The sequence below is a fragment of the Mercurialis annua genome, linkage group LG3 (genome assembly GCF_937616625.2).
Source record: "Mercurialis annua linkage group LG3, ddMerAnnu1.2, whole genome shotgun sequence".
Classification (NCBI taxonomy): Eukaryota; Viridiplantae; Streptophyta; class Magnoliopsida; order Malpighiales; family Euphorbiaceae; genus Mercurialis; species Mercurialis annua.
The window spans coordinates 46,814,688-46,834,702 of record NC_065572.1 but is presented as its reverse complement, the minus strand read 5'-3'; the positions used below and the strand labels follow the sequence as shown (position 1 = coordinate 46,834,702).

At 42.6% G+C, this 20,015-nt stretch overlaps 1 protein-coding gene across 1 annotated transcript; it reads left to right on the top strand.

The window, feature by feature from the left end:
- The first annotated feature begins 864 nt into the window (after positions 1-864).
- LOC126672563 (uncharacterized) lies at positions 865-1,962 on the top strand. The gene has a single exon (XM_050366518.1). The coding sequence runs from the start codon at positions 865-867 to the stop codon at positions 1,960-1,962; it is 1,098 nt and encodes a 365-aa protein (XP_050222475.1).
- The last annotated feature ends 18,053 nt before the right edge of the window (positions 1,963-20,015 follow it).

The window sequence follows — 20,015 nt, the reverse complement described above, 5'->3', positions numbered from 1 at the left end:
GAAGTTTACATTGACGACGTCGTGATCAAATCAAATACCAGTGAAGTCCATTTGGTCGACCTTCGGAAAGGTTTTGAACGAATCCGATGTAATGGGTTGAAGATGAACCCTCTGAAATGCGCGTTCGGTGTTTCGGCTGGAAACTTCTTGGGTTTTTTGGTTCACCAGCGGGGAGTAGAGATAGAGAAGAACAAAGCCAAGGCGATCATCAATGCTGAACCACCAAAAACCAAGAAGCAGCTCCAGAGGCTCATCGGTCAAATTAATTTCCTTAGGCGATTCATAGCGAACACGGCAGGCCGACTTCGCAGCTGGAGTGTTTTGCTACGAGGAAAAGAGACCGATGAGTGGATATGGACGGCCGAGCAACAGAGGGTGTTTGATGATCTAAAGGGTTACTTGGCGAGACCTCCGGTTATGACCCCCCCAAAGCCGAACAAACCATTATTGCTGTATCTATCGGCTGCACACGAATCCCTAGGTTGTATGCTCGCCCAAGAGGACGATGGGGTCGAAAGGGCAGTCTACTATTTAAGTCGAGGACTGACGGACACAGAAATTCGCTATACCGACATAGAAAAAATGTGTCTATGCCTATACTTCACATGTTGTAAGCTGCGATACTATATGTTGCCAGTCGTAGTGTACGTGTTATCCCAGACCGACATCATTAAGTATATTTTATCAAAACCATACTTAAGGAATCGGATTGGGAAATGGGCGATTGCGATGTCCGAATTCACATTAGTGTATGTTCCCCAAAGAGCAGTGAAATGACAAGTGTTGGCAGATTTCTTGGCCGATCACCCTGGAGTTACCCTCAGGGAAGAAACGGTCACGTTTTGCGACATCGCCATATGGGAGATGTGGTTCGACGGGTCCAGGACAAGCCAGGGGGCAGGCGCCGGAGTTCACATCATCACGCCCTTGGGAGCATCCTACCAGTTGTCATTCAGACTCCGGTTCGAATGTACTAACAATCAAGCAGAATATGAGGCCCTAATATTCGGTTTCGAGATTTTAGCCGAGCTTGGGGCAAAGGCGATCAACGTCAAAGGAGATTCTTTGCTAGTCATTAAACAAGTGACAGGAGAATTCAAATGCGAGTCCGAGCTATTGGTGAGATATTGCAACAAGGCGAAATACTTGGTCGAAGGCTTTCAGGATACGAGGATAGAATACACAGAGAGGGCCGATAACAGCGTTGCAAACGACCTAGCTCAGCACGGTAGTGGTTACAAGGTAAACCATCAGTTCGACGCTATAGAGAGGGAAGCGCCGAATCTCCATACCGGGGGCATCACGATCGACGAAAGACAATTCTCAGTTTACCAGCTGGACGTCACCCAAGATTGGAGGGTCGAGCTCCTGAAATGGTTTGAAGAGCCAGATCCCACGGATAGGAGGTTGAGAACGTTGGCCCTGAATTACGTTGTGTTAGCCGGCGAACTATATAAGAAGGGCTTCGAAGGGCTACTCTTGAGGTGCATCGGTCCAAAAGAAGCTATGCTTGCAATGGCCGAGGTACACGAAGGAATAGCTGGCGCTCACCAAGCGGGTCCCAGAATGAGGTGGTTGATCCATAAATACGGTTTTTACTGGCTGAAAATGGAACAGGACTGCGTAAGATATGCCAAAGGTTGTGAAGCCTGTCAAAAATTTGGCCCGATACAGCACGTCCCGGCCGAAGACCTGCACTCCATTATCAAGCCATGGCCATTCAGAGGATGGGCAGTCGACCTAATAGGGAAGATATACCCTGGCTCGTCAGACGGTCATGCTTTTGTGATTATCGCCACTTGCTATTTTACCAAATGGGTCGAAGCTAAACCCTTGAAGTCGCCGACACAGGAAGCGGTGATCAAGTTCTTCAAAGAATACATCGTCCACCGACACGGGTTACCCGAGTCTATAACCACAGATCAAGGGACGATGTTCACAGGAGGCGACATAAGTTGGTAGGCCTCCCAAATGAAGATAAAAATGTTACATTCAACACCGTACTACACCCAAGCCAACGGACAAGCCGAAGCCACGAACAAAGCTACCAATCTCATAGTTCAAAACATGATTGAAGAAAACCCAAAACAATGGCATGTGTTTTTATCAGAAGCCGTTTGGGCAAATAGAACCAGTCAGAAGTCGGCTACTGGGACTTCGCCTTTCAGACTGGTATATGGCTATGATGCGATGTTGCCAATGGAGCTGACTGTCACGTCTACTCGCCGTAGATACCACAGTGAATTGTCTAAAGACGATTACTTCGACAAGATGGTGATAGATTTTCTTGACCTTGACGAAGAACGTTTGACGGCGTTAGATCACCTTGAAGCCCAGAAAAGAAGGGTCGAGAGGGCTTACAACAAACGAGTAAAACGAAAGACATTTTCGGTGGGCGACATAGTGTGGAAGGCAGTCTTGCCTATCGGCCATAAAGATACTCGACTGGGAAAATGGAGCCCCAACTGGGAAGGCCCCTTCATTGTGGTCAACAAGTTAACAGGCGGCGCTTACTGGTTGGCGAACATCGATGGGGAAGAACACGACAGGGCGATCAACGGTCAGTTCCTGAAAAAATACGTCCCTAGTTGTTTGTTGGGAGGGTGTAGACCGTCGGTTATTTGGAGCCAACGAAGAATAGTTTTGCTTATAAACTGCCGCCGAGCATCCTGGAAAGTTAAAATTCACGAAGTGCTCGGCGACATTATGAAAACGCCGATCATTTGGTAGTACCGTAAATGCTTCGGCGGTTCACATTAGTTGAGTTTTTTCAACGGGTCCACCGTTTTTCTCAACATTTTGTAATTGTTTTTATAATGTTTTATATATATAATATGATATCGGACCAAACACAGACCGATAATATGAAAGTAACAATCAAGCATTAACAGACATTTGCTATATGATAATAAAACTTTCGGCTTTCTGGCCGAATATAATTATCCAAACCAAACAGATACGGCCCCTGGCCGATCAAAAAGTAGTGCGATTCAAAGTGTTACAAAATTAGAAAAAGAAAACAGTAACATTGTTCTGGACTTGAAAAAATTAAAAATGGCTAAAAATATCGCCAAGCTCACTACGAACTGTACTGAAAGACTTTCGGGCTTCGTCTACCTTCGGCTTCATCTTGGCGAGGCTTTGTTTCAGCTCGTTCCGGCTCTTCTTCACACCGACCCCTTCGAGCAAACTTTTGTCCATGGCAGCTTCCAGTTCGCCTATGCTCTTCTCTTCAGTCTCCAGCTCGAGCTTCAAGGCCGAAATTTTGTCACGCAGCTCCTTGGCATGGTCCCGGCGAGTAGTCAAGGTCGAGACGGCTGATTTTACGGAAGCCTTGAGCGTTTCCAGTTTCTCCCTTGCTTCGGCCTCCTGAAGGGTCAGTTGGTCATGATCTGTTTGGATCTGCGTCGCCTCATCATAAATCTTTTGGAATGCGGGGAGCGACGCAGACAGCTTGACCATGGCACCACGAGCCTTCTCGTTTAAAATCTCTGGAGGAGCATCGGCCAGGGCAGCCGCAGCTTTTTTGAGACGATCAAAGTCGTCAAGTGACTTGAAGATCGCCACACCTTGGGACTTTAAAGAGCCAACGACGTCCAGGTGATCGCCCCAGCCTTCAGAAGGCCCACTCGTCACTTCGGCCTGTACCTCACTCTCCGATGTAGGCATCTCTTCTTCCTCACTATCAGAGTTGAGGAAGGCCGCTGCTTTCGCTGCCAGGTCGTCGTGCTTCGCCGGGGTATCATCCGGTATCTGCCATGTTTTGCCACAATAGAAGATTAGCTGATAGGGCTATTGTTAAGGCGATAATAAGCAAGAATAAGGTACCTTGGTTTTAGCAGCAAGACGAGCCGGGAGGTTCACCAGGTCCGAACCAAGTGGCGAATGCAGAGTAGGGAGCGGAGAGAAGTTAAGCATTTGTGACACCGTCGGGGCGACTTCGGACGATGCTTTTTGAGAAGAGCGGTTTTCCGTCAAGGAGATTCCTTCGTCGCAAGTGTGATCGTCCCCTGTTTGGGTATCACCCCTTGAAGAGGAATGAGCGCTCCTGGAAGAGCGATTTGTTTCAGGATCAGAAGGAGTGGGATCAAAAAGGCGAGACCCAGAAAGTTCAGTCCTCATTTTCTTCGGTTTTGGCTCCTTTGGCTCCTTCTTGGACGATTTCTTGGACGCCGGACGTTTGCGCCGGGATTTCTTTGCTTCTGGCGGATCTTCACCGTCTGTGTCATAAACATCTCCTTTCGCTCACCTCGGCACGCCAACTGCAAAACAGCAAGTTAGTATGAAATAAAGAAAACTTTCAAAGGCGAAATGATATCTTTGTTACCTGGTATTCTAGTGTAGCCATTTTTGATCAGTTCACTTATCGCCTCGACATCAGAGGGACATCTGATGCCAGTATAAGTGACCCCTTCGCTATTTATGATCGGCTTAGACTTTTTTACTCGTTTTTTAGGCAGTTTAATTGGATTAGGGGTGGACATGTTACACTTAGGAACTGGTGGACTCTTATATTTGAATTTAGGGCGAATATGGGATAGGAAGAATTCATAAGAATAGGTTTTTTCGTACTTATCTTTCCAAACTTTTTTCATCTTTTCGTTGAACTTAGTCCTAGCAATTCGCCTATGACGCTGCATCCTAAGGTTCATGCCTGGCCGATCTAATGGGTCATATTTAAATTTATAAAAACGTTTGAACCTAGAAATTTCAAAAAGATGGAATAGGTTACCTTCATATTTTGGACGTTTCGGTGCCTGCAAAAGAAACAGATCGGCATGAGTTGGGTTTCTTGATAAAGGAGGTAAAGAAAAACTATGAAGAGAGAGGATTTCTTTTGGAGAGAGGTCGAAACACGATTCTACGACTGAAGCCCACCAGCTATCAAATTCAGGGGTACACTTTGGTGAGGTAGAAGGGCGAGAAATTTCTGATATGGGGGGAAGATAGGCTCTATTAAGGCGAGTTATGAATTGCAAGTCGGCATAGTTTTCTAATGAAGGTCTGTAGGTCCCGCGATTATTGACGGAGATCAATAAAGGACAAGGAATTCCTTGGTTATAGCCGAACTGCCGAGCCACATAGTTAGGGCAGTATGCCTCTATACTACTGCGGTTGTATTCCAAACCGGCGATTAAATTCCTGCTCTTTAAGGAGCTACCCCAATATTGACCTCCAAGTTTCCATTTAGGGTCGGCCATTGCTTCTTCTGTATCGTCACTATCCCAGCCGAGGTATAACCAAGATGGGGGATACTTTCGAGTCAGAATTGGGCAAAGAAGCTCTGAGGTACGAACGGAGTTGGTAAACACCTCCAGAACATCCAAAATATGGGGGAGACGGGTACCAGCAGCGATCAGTTGGTAGCCACACAAATCGTCTTTAATATGAGGGCCGATTTCGAAGAGCTCCGGAAAATAGAGGGCGAGCCATAATTGCAGGACCAACAGTGGACCACTGGGGCATTGGAAGATCCGTTTTTCGGCATGAGGAGCGATCTCATTCAGACTTCTGTACAAATGAGCCAGCATGAATTCGCCCAAATTGCATTTCCGTCCTTCGGCCAGAGCAGTGGCAAGTGCGAAGCAGTCAGTTGTGACTCTGAATGATGAGGTGCAGAGAACAAACTTTGCCACGAAGAAGGCGAGGAAGGCAATGTGTTCTTTTGTGTCTGGCTTGTAGTGTTCTTCGCCCATAAAAAGTTTGACGAAGGGACCGTAGCTCCGTTGGGCCTTTGTCAGTTTAAAAGCAGGGATTTCGGCGTCCAGGTTGGGCGAGATACGTTCGCCGATTACGGGGATGTTCAAGATTGTAGCCATATCCAGGAGAGTGATGGTCATCATACCAAACTTGAAGCAGAAGCAGTTGACAGCGGACGACCAGAAGAGGGAAGCCCCCATGATATAATGCTTCGCTATTGGTCTGCTCGCCTTGCAAAGGCCGATCATGTCGTATATGCCAACATCTTTCCACAGTTGGCCGAAGTGAGGTTTTAATCGGTTTACCCATTCTTGATAACCCTTCTGCTCTGTCGGCCAGTTCCTAAACATTGTGTTCACCCAAATGGAAGACTGGTGGGCGAGTGAGAATCGTGGTGGGACTTCTTCGTGAAAAGGAGTAGCAATTTCGCAGAGATGACTGGGCGAAACAAGTATTGGACCGACACATTCTTTGTCGTCGTTGGTTTTTACTATTACCTGAAGATCGGTATTTGGAGCAGCAGCGTGGATTTCATTCATCTTGTCGGTCACTTGAGCGGCGATAGCGTCATTAGGAGCAGCCATGATAACTGCAGAATGGAGTACCTCAGTTAGACGAATATTTGGAGGGGCGATTCAAATATATGAAGGGCGAGGGTAGTTACTTACCAAGCAGCGATACGGAGAGCACTCGAGATTTGTCTAGAGAGAGAAGTTTCACAAATGCAGAGAGAGTAAGTAAGTGAGAAAATGAGGTCTTGTTTTTCTTAAAAGACAAAATTGAAGAGAGCCGAAAGGTCGTGGGGCCAAAACGTGACATCGTGGGTGACAGCTGGTAATGACGTGGCACGAAGGGGGTACCGAGAAGTCGATAGATGCGCACCCCTTTAAATTTTTTCAATCTCAGAGTCTTGGGCTTCGTTGCTGGGCCAGGTAAGGAGAAGGAAAAGAACAAGCCCAAAAATAGTTGTTTCAGGCTTGTTGGGGGCATTGTTTACACCGGCCCAGGAAATTACTGGGTAGAACTTCATGTGGGCATGTTAGGGATCCAGGCCCAACGAAAAGCCTTTTTATTATTGCTTTTTCTGTTTTATAGGAATTTGTAGCTCATTAGGAGTGATTTTCTATTAGAGTTTTAGTCTTAGTTCGATTAGGAGTCTTGAGTATGAGGAGCTATAAATAGCTCAGAGATTCATTATTTTTGTATCAACAAATCAATCAATCAAAAACCAAGCCCAGTGCTTTTTATCTCGCAATCTCCGGATTGTTTTAATTTAGGAGTAGTTTTCGGTATTAATCTCGCCTGAGTTTATAACTCCCAGATTATTACTTGTTAGATCACGTGGTTAAGTGTTTTTAACCAAACAAGCCCTGCGAATATCTACATAGGTTCGTTAAAGTATCAAACCTCAAACCGATCCCGATTATAAATTCAAAGATTCGAGTCCGGAATATTTCCAGGTGAACACATACTAATCTATTGTCATTTTTCACGCACACTTTGCCTAATATAATAACCCAACCATGCTTAGGTAATCGAAACGACGCGTTAGAGAGACTTGTGACGCGACATAAGCATGATAATCGAAATGACGCGTTCGAGAGACTTGAGACGCGCAATATTGATCTAGCGTCACTTTTTATGCACACTTTGCGTAATATAACATAACTATGCTTAGCGGAACGACGTGTATGGAGACTTGAGACGCAACATACTAATCTAGTCTCACTTTTCACGCACACTTTGCGTAATATAACCTAGCCATCCTTAGGAAACTGGTACGACGCGTTAGAGAGACTTGAGACACGACGTACTAATCTAACGTCACTTTTCACGCACACATTGCGTAATATAACCTAACCATGCTCAGGTAATCGGGACGGCGCGTTAAAGAGACTTGTGACGCGAGATATGTATGATAAGCAAAACGACGCGTTAAAGAGACTTGAGACGAAACATACTAATCGAGCGTCACTTTTTACGCACACTTTGAGTAATAGAACCTAACCATGCTTAGGTAACCGGAACAACGCGTAAAAGAGATTTGAGACGGGACATACTAATCTAGCGTCACTTTTCACGCACACTTTCAGTAATATAACCTAACCATGCTTAGGTAATAGGAACAACGCGTTAAAGAGACTTGAGACGCGACATACTAATCTATTGATCCTTTTTACGCACACTTTGCGTACTATAACCCAACCATGCTTAGGTAATCGGAACGACGCGTTAAAGAGCCTTGACACGCGACATACTAATCTAGCATCACTTTTCACGCAAACTTTGCGTATTATAACCTAACCATGCTCAGATAATCGGAACGACGCATTAAAGAGCCTTTAGACACGACATACTTATCTAGCGTCACTTTTCACGCACACCTTGCGTAATATAACCTAACCATTCTTAGGTAATAGGAACGACGTGTTAAATAGACTTCAGACGCGACATACTAATCTAGCGTCACTTTTCACGCACGCTTTGCGTAATATACTCTAACCATGGTTAGAGAATTAGAACAACGCGATAAAGAGAATTGAGATGCGACATACTAATCTAGCATCACTTTTCACGCACAGTTTGCGTAATATAACCTAACCATGCTAAGGTAATCGGAACAACGAATTAGATAGACTTAAGACGCGATATACTAATCTATTGTCAGTTTTCACGTACACTCTGTTTAATATAACCTAACCATGCTTATGTAATTGGAATGACGCGTTAAATAGACATGAGATGCGACATACTAATCTATTGTCATTTTCTACACACACTTTGTGTAATATAACCTAACCATGCTTAGGTAATCGGAACGACGAGTTTGCGAGATTTGTGACGCGACATAAGCATGGTAATCGAAACGACGCGTTAAAGAGACTTGATACGCGCAATATTAATCTAGCGTCACTTTTTACGCACGCGTTGCGTAATATAACATAACCATGCTTAGGATACCGGAACGACGCGTTAGAGAGACTTGAGACGCGACATACTAATCTAGTGTCACTTTTCATGCACACTTTGCGTAATATAATCTAACCATGCTTAGGAAATCGGAACGACGCGTTAGAGAGACTTGAGACGCGACATACTAATCAAATGTTACTTTTCACGCACACTTTGCGCAATATAACCTAGCCATGCTTGGGTAATCGGAACGACGCGCTAAAGAGACTTGTGACGCGAGATAAGTATAGTAATCGAAACGACGCGTTAAAGAGACTTGAGACGAAACAAACTAATCTTGTCTCACTTTTTACATACACTTTGCGTAATATAACCTATCCATGTTTAGGAAATCGGAACGACGCGTTAAAGAGACTTGAGACTGGACATACTAATCTAGCGTCACTTTTCACGCACACTTTGCGTAATATAACCTAACCATACTTATGTAATCAGAACGACGCGTTAAAGAGACTTGAGACGCGACATACTAAACAACTGCTCCTTTCCACGCACACTTTGAGTACTATAACCTAACCATGCTTAGGTAATCGGACGACGCGTTTGAGAGACTTGTGACGCGACATAAGCATAGTAATCGAAACGACGCGTTAAAGATACTTGAGACGCGCAATATTATTCTAGCGTCACTTTTTACGCACGCGTTGCGTAATATAATATAACGATGCTTAGGAAATCGGAACGACGCGTTAGAGAGACTTGAGACGCGACATACTAATCTAGTGTCACTTTTCACGCACACTTTGCGTATTATAACCTAACCATGCTTAGGAAATCGGAACGACGCGTTAGAGAGATTTGAGACGTGACATACTAATCTGACTTCACTTTTCACGCACACTTTGCGTAATATAACCTAACCATGCTTAGGTAATCGGAACGACGCGTTAGAGAGACTTGTGACGCGAGATAAGTATGGTGATCGAAACGATGCGTTAAAGAGACTTGAGAAGCGACATACTAATCTAGCGTCACTTTTCACGCAAACTTTGCGTATTATAACCTAATCATGCTTAGGTAATCGGGACAACGCATTAAAGAGCCTTGAGACACGACATGCTAATCTAGCGTCACTTTTCACGCACACCTTGCGTTATATAACCTAACCATGCTTAGGTAATAGGAACGACGCGTTAAAGAGACTCGAGACACGATATACTAATCTATTGATCCATTTTATGTACACTCTGCGTACTATAACCTAACCATGCTTAGGTAATCAGAACGACGCATTAAAGAGCCTTGACACGCGACATACTAATCTAGCGTCACTTTCCATGCAAACTTTGCGTTATATAACCTAACTATGCTTAGGCAATTGGAATAACGCATTAAAGAGCCTTGAGACACGACATACTAATCTATCGTCACTTTTCACGCACACCTTGCGTAATATAACCTAACAATGCTTAGGTAATAGGAACGACGCGTTAAATAGACTTTATACGCGACATACTAATCTAGCGTCACTTTTCACTCACACTATGCGTAATATAACCTAACCATGCTAAGGTAATTGGAACAACGTGTTAGATAGATATAAAACGCGTCATACTAATCTATTATCATTTTTCACATACACTTTGCGTAATATAATCTAACCATGCTTAAGTAACTGGAACGACGCGTTAAATAGACTTGAGACGCGACATAATAATCTATTGTCATTTTCTACGCACACTTTGCGTAATATAACCTAACCATACTTAGGTAATCGGAACGACGCGTTCGAGAGACTTGTGACGCGACATAAGCATAGTAATCAAAACGACGCGTTAAAGAGACTTGAGACGCGCAATATTAATCTAGCGTCACTTTTTACGCACGCGTTGTGTAATATAACATAGACATGCTTAGGAAATCGGAAGGACGCGTTAGAGAGACTTGAGACGCGACAGACTAATCTAGTGTCACTTTTCACGCACACTTTGCATAATATAACCTAACCATACTAAGGAAATTGGAACGATGTGTCAGAGAGACTTGAGACGCGACATACTAATATAGCGTCACTATTCATGCACTCTTTGCGTAATATAACCTAACCATGCTTAGGTAATCGGAACGACGCGTTAAAGAGACTTGTGACGCGAGATAAGTATAGTAATCGAAACTACACGTTAAAGAGACTTGAGAAGAAACAAACTAATCTAGCGTCACTTTTTATGCACACATTGCGTAATATAACCTAACCATGCTTAGGTAATCGGAACGACTCGTTAAAGAGACTTAAGACTGGACATACTAATCTAGCGTCACTTTTCACGCACGCTTTGCATAAAATAACGTAACCATGCTTAGGAAATCGGAACGACGCGTTAGTTACGCGGCATAAGCACAATAATCGAGACGACGCGTTAAAGACAGTTGAAACGCGCCATACTAATCTAGAGTCACTTTTTACGCACGCTTTGCGAAATATAACCTAAGCATGCTTAGGTAATCGGAACGACGCGTTAAAAAGACTTGAGACGCGACATACTTATCTTGCCGTCACTTTTCACGCACACTTTGCGTAATATAACCTAACCATGCTTAGGTAATCGGAAAGACGTGTTAATGGGATTTGAGACGCGATATACTAATCTAGCGTCACTTTTCACGCACACTTTGCGTATGCTAACCTAACCATGCTTTGCTAATCGGAACGACGCGCAAAAGAGACTTGAGACACGACATACTAATCTATGGTCACTTTTCACGCAACCTTTGCGAAATATAACCTAACCATACTTAGGTTATCGGAACGACGCATTAAAGAGACTTGAGACGCGACATACTTATCTAGCATCACTTTTCACGCACACTTCGCGTAATATAACCTAACCATGCTTAGGTAATCAGAACGACGCGTTTGAGAGACTTGACGCGACATAATCATGGTAATCAAAACAACGCGTTACAGAGACTTGAGACACGCCATACTAATCTAGCGTAACTTCTTACACAGACTTTGCATAATATAACCTAACCATGCATAGGTAATTAGAACGACGCATTAAAGAGACTTGAGAAGCGACATACTAATCTAGCGTCACTTTTCACACACACTTTGCGTAATATAACCTAACCATGCTTAGGTAATCGGAACGACACGTTAGAGAGACTTGCGACGCGACATAGGCATGGTATTCAAAACGACGCGTTAAAGAGACTTGAGACGCGACATACTAATTTAGCGTCACTTTTCACGCACACTTTGCATAATAGAACCTAATGATGCTTAGGTGACGCGTTAGAGAGACTTGTGACACGACATACTAATCTAGTATCACTTTTCATGCACACTTCGCGTAATATAACTCAACCATGCTTAGGTAATCACAACGACGCGTTAGAGACACTTGTGACGCGACATAAGCATGGGAATCAAAACGATGCGTTAAAGAGACTTGAGACACGCCATACTAATCTAGCATCAATTTTTACGCAGACTTTGCGTAATAAAACCTAACCATGCTTATTAATCAGAACGGCGCATTAAAGAGACTTGAGACGCGACATAATAATTTAGCGTCACTTTTCCCACACTTCGCGTAATATAGCCTAATGATGTTTAGGTAAACGGAATGACGCGTTAGAGAGACTTGTATCGTGAGATACTAATCTAGCGTCACTTTTCACGCACACTTTGCGTAATAACTCAACCGTTTTAGGTAATCAGAACGACGTGTTAGAGAGACTTGTGATGCGACATATGCATGGTACTCAAAACGACGCGTCAAAGAGACTTGAGACGTGCCCTACTAATCTAGCGTCACTTTTTACGCTGACTTTGCGTTATATAACCTAACCATGCTTAGGTAATCGGAACAACGAGTTAAAGAGACTTGAGAGGCGACATACAAATCTAGCGTCACTTTTCACGCAAACTTTGCGTAATATAACTAAATGATGCTTAGGTAATCAGAACGATGAGTTAAACAGACTTGAGACGCGACATCTAATCAATCGTTACTTTTCACGCACACTACCTAACCATGCTTAGGTAATCGGAACGACGCGTCAAAGAGACTTGAGACGCAACAAATTAATCTAGCGTCACTTTTCATGCACACTTGGCGTAATATAACCTAACCATGCTTAGGTAATCGGAACGACGCGTTAAAGAGACTTTGGATGTGACATACTAATCTAGCGTCACTTTTCACGCACACTTTGTGTATTATAACCTAACCATGCTTAAATAATCGGACCACGCGTTAAAGAGACTTGAGACGTGACATACTAATCTAGCGTAACTTTTCACGCACACTTTGCGTAATATAACAACCTAACCATGCTTAGATAATCGGAACAACACTTAAAAGAGACTTGAGCACGACATACTAATCTAGCGTAACTTTTCCCTCACACTTTGCCTAAAATAACCTAACCATGCTTAGGTAATCGGAATGACGCGTTAAGGAGAGTCTTAGGACGCGCCATACTAATCTAACGTCACGTTTTGAGCACACTTTGCGTAATACAACCTAACCATGCTTAGGTAATCGAAACAACGTGTTAAAGAGACTTGAGACGCGCCATACTAATCTAGCGTCACGTTTTACGCAGACTTCGCGTAATATAACCTAACCATGCTTAGGTTATCGGAACGACGCGTTAAAGAGACTTGAGGCGCGACATACTAATCTAGCGTCACTTTTTCACGCAAACTTTGCATAATATAATCTAACCATACTTAGAAAATCGGAACGACGCGTTACAGAGACTTTAGTAGCGTCATTCTAATCTAGCGTCACTTTTCACGCACACTTTACGTAATATAACCTAAACATGCTTCAGTAATCGGAATACACATTAAAGAGACTTGAGGAGCGACATACTAATCTAGCATCACTTTTCACGCACAGTTTGCGTAAAATAACCTAACCATGACTAGGTAATCGGAACGACGCGTTAAAGAGACTTAAGACGCAACATAGTAATTGATTGTCACTTTTCACGCACACTTTGCGTAATATAACCTAACCATGCTTAGGTAATCCGAACGACGCGTTAGAGACACTTGTGACGCGACTTAAGCACAGTAATCGAAACGACGCGTTAAAGACACTTGAGACGCTTGATTAGTATGTAGTGTCACAAGTCTCTCTAATGCGTCACCTAAGCATCATTAGGTTATATTATGCAAAGTGTGCGTGAAAAGTGACGCTAAATTAGAGTCTCTTTAACGCGTCATTTTGATTACCATGCTTATGTCGTGTCTCAAGTCTCTCTAACGCGTCGTTCGATAACCTAAGCATGGTTAGGTTTACGCAAAGTATATGTGAAAAGTGACGCTAGATTAGTATGTCGCGTCTCAAGTCCCTTTAATGCGTCGTTCTAATTACCTAAGCATGGTTAGGTTATATTACGCAAAGTCTGCGTAAAAAGTTACGCTAGATTAGTATGGCGTGTCTCAAGTCTCTGTAATGCGTTGTTTTGATTACCATGCTTATGTCGCGTCTCAAGTCTCTCAAACGCGTCGTTCCGATTACCTAAGCATGGTTAGGTTATATTACGCAAAGTGTGCGAGAAAAGAGACGCTAGATTAGTATGTCGCGTCTCAAGTCTCTTTAATGCGTCGTTCCGATAACCTAAGTATGCTTAGGTTATATTACGCAAAGTGTGCGTGAAATGTGAGCATAGATGAGTATGTCGCGTCTCAAGTCTTTTTAACTCGTCGTTCCGATTTCCTAAGCATGGTTAGGTTATTTTACGCAAAGTGTGCGTGAAAAGTGACGCTAGATTAGTATGTCGCGTCTCAAGTCCCTTAATGCGTCGTTCTGATTACCTAAGCATGGTTAGGTTATATTACGCAAAGTGTGCGTGATAAAAGTGTCGCTAGATTAGTATGTCGCGTCACAAATCTCTTTAACGCGTTGTTACGATTACCTAAGCATGGTTAAGTTATATTATGCAAAGTGTGCGTGAAAAGTGACGACAGGATTAGTTTGTCGCGTCTCAAGTCTTTTTAACGTGTCGTTCCGATTACCTAAGAATGGTTAGGTTATGTTTCGCAAAGCGTTCGTAAAAAGTGAATCTAGATTAGTATGGCGCGTTTCAAGTCTCTTTAACGCGTCGTTTCGATTACTGTGCTTATGTCGCGTCACAAGTGTCTCTAACGCGTCGTTTGGATTACCTAAGCATGGTTAGGTTATATTACGCAAAGTATGCGTGAAAAGTGACAATCAATTACTATGTCGCGTATCAAGTCTCTTTAATGAGTCGTTCCGATTACCTAGGCATGGTTAGGTTATTTTACGCAAACTGTGCGTGAAAAGTGATGCTAGATTAGTATGTCGCGCCTCAAGTCTCTTTAATGCATATTCCGATTACCTAAGCATGTTTAGGTTATATTACGTAAAGTGTGCGTGAAAAGTGACGCTAGATTAGAATGACACTACTAAATTCTCTTTAACGCGTCGTTCTGATTTCCTAAGCATGGTTAGATTATATTACGTAAAGTTTGCGTTAAAAGTGATGCTAGATTAGTATGCCGCGTTTCTAAGTCTTTTTAATGCGTCGGTCCGATAACATAAGCATGGTTAGGTTATTATGCGCAGTCCGCGTAAAAAGTGACGCTAGATTAGTATGGCGCGTCTCAAGTCTCTTTAACACGTCGTTCCGATTACCTAAGCATGGTTAGGTTGTTTTACGCAAAGTGTGCTCGAAAAGTGACGTTTCATTAGTATGGCGCGTCCTAAAACTCTCCTTAACGCGTCGTTCCTATAAGCATGGCTAGGTTATTTTAGGCAAAGTGTGCGTAAAAAGTTACGCTAGATTAGTATGTCGTGTCTCAAGTCTCTTTAACGTGTCGTTCCGATTATCTAAGCATGGTTAGGTTATATTACGCAAAGTGTGCGTGAAAAGTGACGCTAGATTAGTATGTCACGTTTCAAGTCTCTTTAACGCGTGTTCCGATTACCTAAGCATGGTTAGGTTATATAAGGCAAGATTAGTATGTCACGTCACAAGTCTCTCTAACGCGTGGTTCCGATTAACTAAGCATGGTTAGGTTAATATTACGCAAAGTCTGCGTGAAAAGTAAAAATAGATTAGTATGTCGCGTCTCAAGTCTCTTTAACGCGCCGTTCCGATTATCAAAGCATGGTTAGGTTATATTACACAAAGAGTGCGTGAAAAGTGACGCTAGATTACTATGTCGCTTCTCAAGTCTCTTTAAATCGTCGTTCCGATTACCCAAGAATTGTTAGGTTATAGTACGCAAAGTTTGCGAGAAACGTAATGCTAGATTAGCATGTCGCGTCTCAAGTGTCTTTAACGCACCATTCTGATTACCTAAGCATGGTTAGGTTATATTACGCAAAGTGTGCGTAAAAAATGACACTACATTAGATTGGCGTTTCTTAAGTCTATCTAACGCGTCGTTCTGATTACCTAAGCATGTTTAGGTTATATTTTGCAAAGTCTGCGTGAAAAGTGATGCTAGATTAGTATGTTTCGTCTCAAGCCTCTTTAACACGTCGCTTTGATTACCATGATTATCTAGCGTCACAATTCTCTTTAACGCGTCGTTCCGATTACCTAAGCATGGTTAGGTTTTATTACGCAAGGTGTGCGTGAAAAGTGACGCTAGATTAGTATGTCGCATCTCAAGGCTCTTTAAGGCGTTGTTCTGATTATCTATGCATGATTAGGTTATATTACACAAAGTGTGCGTGAAAAATGACAATAGATTAGTATGTCGCGTCTTAAGTCTCTCTAACGCGTCGTTCCGATTACCTAAGCAAGGTTAGGTTATAGTACCCAAAATGTGCGTGAAAAGTAACAATTGATTAATATGTCGTGTCTCAAGTCTCTTTAACGTGTCGTTCCAATTACCTAAGCATGGTTAGGTTATATTACGCAAAGTGTGTGTGTAAAAGTGACAATAAATTAGTATGTCGCGTATCAAGTCTATCTAACGCGTCGTTCAGATTACCTAAGCATGGTTAGGTTATATTACGCAAAGTGGGCGTGAAAAGTGACGCTAGATAAGTATGTCGCGTCACAAGTCTCTTTTACGTGTCGTTTCGATTACATAAGCATGATTAGGTTATATTACGCAAAGTGTGTGGAAAAAGTGACGTTAGATTAGTGTGGCGCGTCTAAAGTCTCTTTAATAAATCGTTTCGATTACCATGCTTATTCGCGTCACAAGTCTCTCTAACGCATCGTCCCGATTACATAAGCATGGTTATGTTATAGTACGCAAAATGTGCATGAAAAGTAACAATTTATTAGTATGTCGCGTCTCAAGTCTCTTTAACGCGTCCTTCCATTTACCTAAGCATGGTTAGGTTATATTACGCAAAGTGTGCGTGAAAAGATACAATTGATTACGATGTCACGTATCAAGTCTAATTAACGCGTCGTTCCGATTACCTAAGCATGGTTATGTTATATTATGACGCTAGATTAGTATGTCGCGTCTCAATTCTTTTTAACGCGTTGTTCCGATTACCTAAGCATGGTTAGGATATATAACGCAAAGTGTGGTTGAAAAGTGACGCTAGATTAGTATGTCGCGTCTCAAGTCTCTTTAAAACGTCGTTCCGATTTCTAAGCATGGTTAGGTTATATTACGCAGTGTGTGCGTAAAAAGTGATGCTAAATTAGTATGGTGCGTCTCAAGTCTATTTAACGCGTCGTTTCGATTACCATGCTTATGTCGCATCACAAGTCTCTCTAACGCGTCGTTCTGAAGCATGGTTTGGTTATATTACGCAAAGTGTGCGTTAAACGTGATGCTAGATTAGTATGCCGTTTCTCAATTCTCTTTAACGCGTTGTTCCGATTACTTAAGCATGTTGAGGTTATATTACGCAAAGCGTACGTGAAATGTGACGCTAGATTAGTATGTTGCGTCTCAAGAGTGTTTAACGCATCGTTCCGATTACCTCTAAGCATGGTTAGGTTATATTACGCAAAGTGTGTGTGAAAAGTGACGCTAGATAGGTATGTCGCATCACATGTCTCTTTAACGTGTAGTTCCGATTACCTAAGCATGGTTAGGTTATATATTACGCAAAGAGTGCGTAAAAAGTGACGCTAGATTAGTATGTCGCGTCACAAGTATGGTTTAGCGCTTCGTTCCGATTACCTAAGCATGATTAGGTTATATTACGCAAAGTGTGCGTGAAAAGTGACGCTAGATAAGTATGTCGCGTCACAAGTCTCTTAAATGCGTTGTTCAAATTACCTAAGCATGGTTAGGTTATATTACGCAAAGAGTGCGTGAAAAGTGACGCTAGATTAGTTTGTCGTGTCTCAATTCTGTTTAACACGTAGTTCCGATTACCTAAGCATGGTTAGGTTATATTACGCAATGGGTGCTTGAAAAGTGACGCTAGATAAGTATGTCGCGTCTCAATTATCTTTAACGCGTCGTTCCGATTTTCTAAGAATGGTTAGGTTATATTACGCGAAGCGTGCGTAAAAAGTGATGCTAGATTAGTATGGCTCGTCTCAAGTCTCTTTAACGCGTCGTTTCGATTACCATGCTTATGTCGCGTCACAAGTCTCTCTAACGCGTCGTTCCGATTACCTAGCATGGTTATGTTATATTACGCAAAGTGTGCGTGAAAAGTAACAATAAATTAGTATGTCACGTCTCAAGTCTTTAACGCGTCGTTCCGATTATCTAAGCATGGTTAGGTAGGTATGTCGCGTCTCATGCACGCGTCGTTCCGATTACCCAAGAATGGTTAGGTTATACTACGCAAAGTTAGCGAGAAACGTAACGCCAGATTAGTATGTCGCGTCTCAAGTCTCTTTAACGCAACGCGTTGTTTCGATTACCTAAGCATGGTTGGGTTGTATTACGCAAAGTGTGCGTAAAAATTGACGCTTCTTACGTCTATCTCATGCGTCGTTCTGATTACCTAAGCATGTTCAGGTTATATTATGCAAGGTCTGCGTGAAAAGTGAGGCTAGATTAGTATGTTTCGTCTCAAGTCTCTTGAACGCGTCAATTACCATGCTTATCTCGCATAACAATTCTCTTTAACGCGTCGTTCCTATTACCTAAGCAAGGTTAGGTTTTATTACGCAAGGTGTCCGTGAAAAGTGACGCTAGATTAGTATGTCACATCTCAAGGCTCTTTAACGCGTTGAACCGATTACCTAAGCATGTTTAGCTAATATTACACAAAGTGTGCGTGAAAAATGACAATAGATTAGTATGTCGCATCATAAGTCTATCTAACGCGTCTTTCCGATTAATTAAGCATGGTTAGGTCATAGTACGCAAATAATGCGTGAAAAGTAACAATAGATTAGTATGTCGTGTCTTAAGTCTCTTCAACGCATTGTTTCGATTACCTAAGCATGGTCAGGTTATATTACGCAAAGAGTGACGCTAGATTAGTATGTCGCGTCTCAAGTCTGTGTAGCGCGTCGTTCTGATTACCTAAGCATGGTTAGGTTATATTACGCAAAGAGTGCGTGAAAAGTTACGCTAGATTAGTTTGTCGTGTCTCAAGTCTGTTCAACGCATTGTTCCGATTACCTAAGCATGGTTAGGTTATATTACACAAAGTATGCGTGAAAAGTGACGGTAGATAAGTGTGTCGCGTCACAAGTCTCTTTAACGCGTCGTTCCGATTACCTAAGCATGGTTAGGTTATATTATGCAAAGTGTGCGTAAAAAGTGACGCTAGATTAGCATGGCGCTTCTCAAGTCTATTAAACGCGTCGTTTCGATTACCATGCTTATGCCGCATCACAATTCTCTCTAACGCGTGGTTCAGATTACCAAAGTAAGTTTAGGTTATATTACGCAAAGTGTGCGTGAAAAGTGACGCTATATTAGTATGTCGTGTCTCAATTCTCTTTAGCGCGTCAATCCGATTACCTAAGGATGGTTAGGTTATATTACGCAATGTGTGCGTGAAAACTGCTGCTAGGTTAGTATGTCGCGTCTCAAGTTTCTTTAACGCGTCGTTCTAATTACCAAAGCATGGTTAGGTTATATTACGCAAAATGTGCTTGAAAAGTGACGCTAGATTAGTATGTCGCGTCTCATGTCTCATTAACTCGTCGATCTGATTACTTGAGCATGGTTTAAGTTGCGTCTCAAGTCTCTTTAATTCGTCGTTCCGATTACCTAAGCATGGTTAGGTTAAATTACGCAAATTCTGCGTAAAAAGTGACGCTAGATTAGTATGGCGCGTCTCAAGTCTTTTTGACGCGTCGTTTCGATTACCATGCTTAAGTCGTGTCGCAAGTCTCTCTAACGCGTCGTTCCGATTACCTAAGAAGATTAGGTTATATTACGCAAAGTGTGCATGAAAAGCGGTGCTAGATTAGTATGTCGCGTCGCAAGACTAAATAACGCATCGTTCCGATTACCTAAG

What these genes read in the sequence shown, in the direction of transcription:
- LOC126672563 (XM_050366518.1), top strand. Translation starts at nt 865, where the DNA reads ATGTGGTTCGACGGGTCCAGGACAAGCCAGGGGGCAGGCGCCGGAGTT.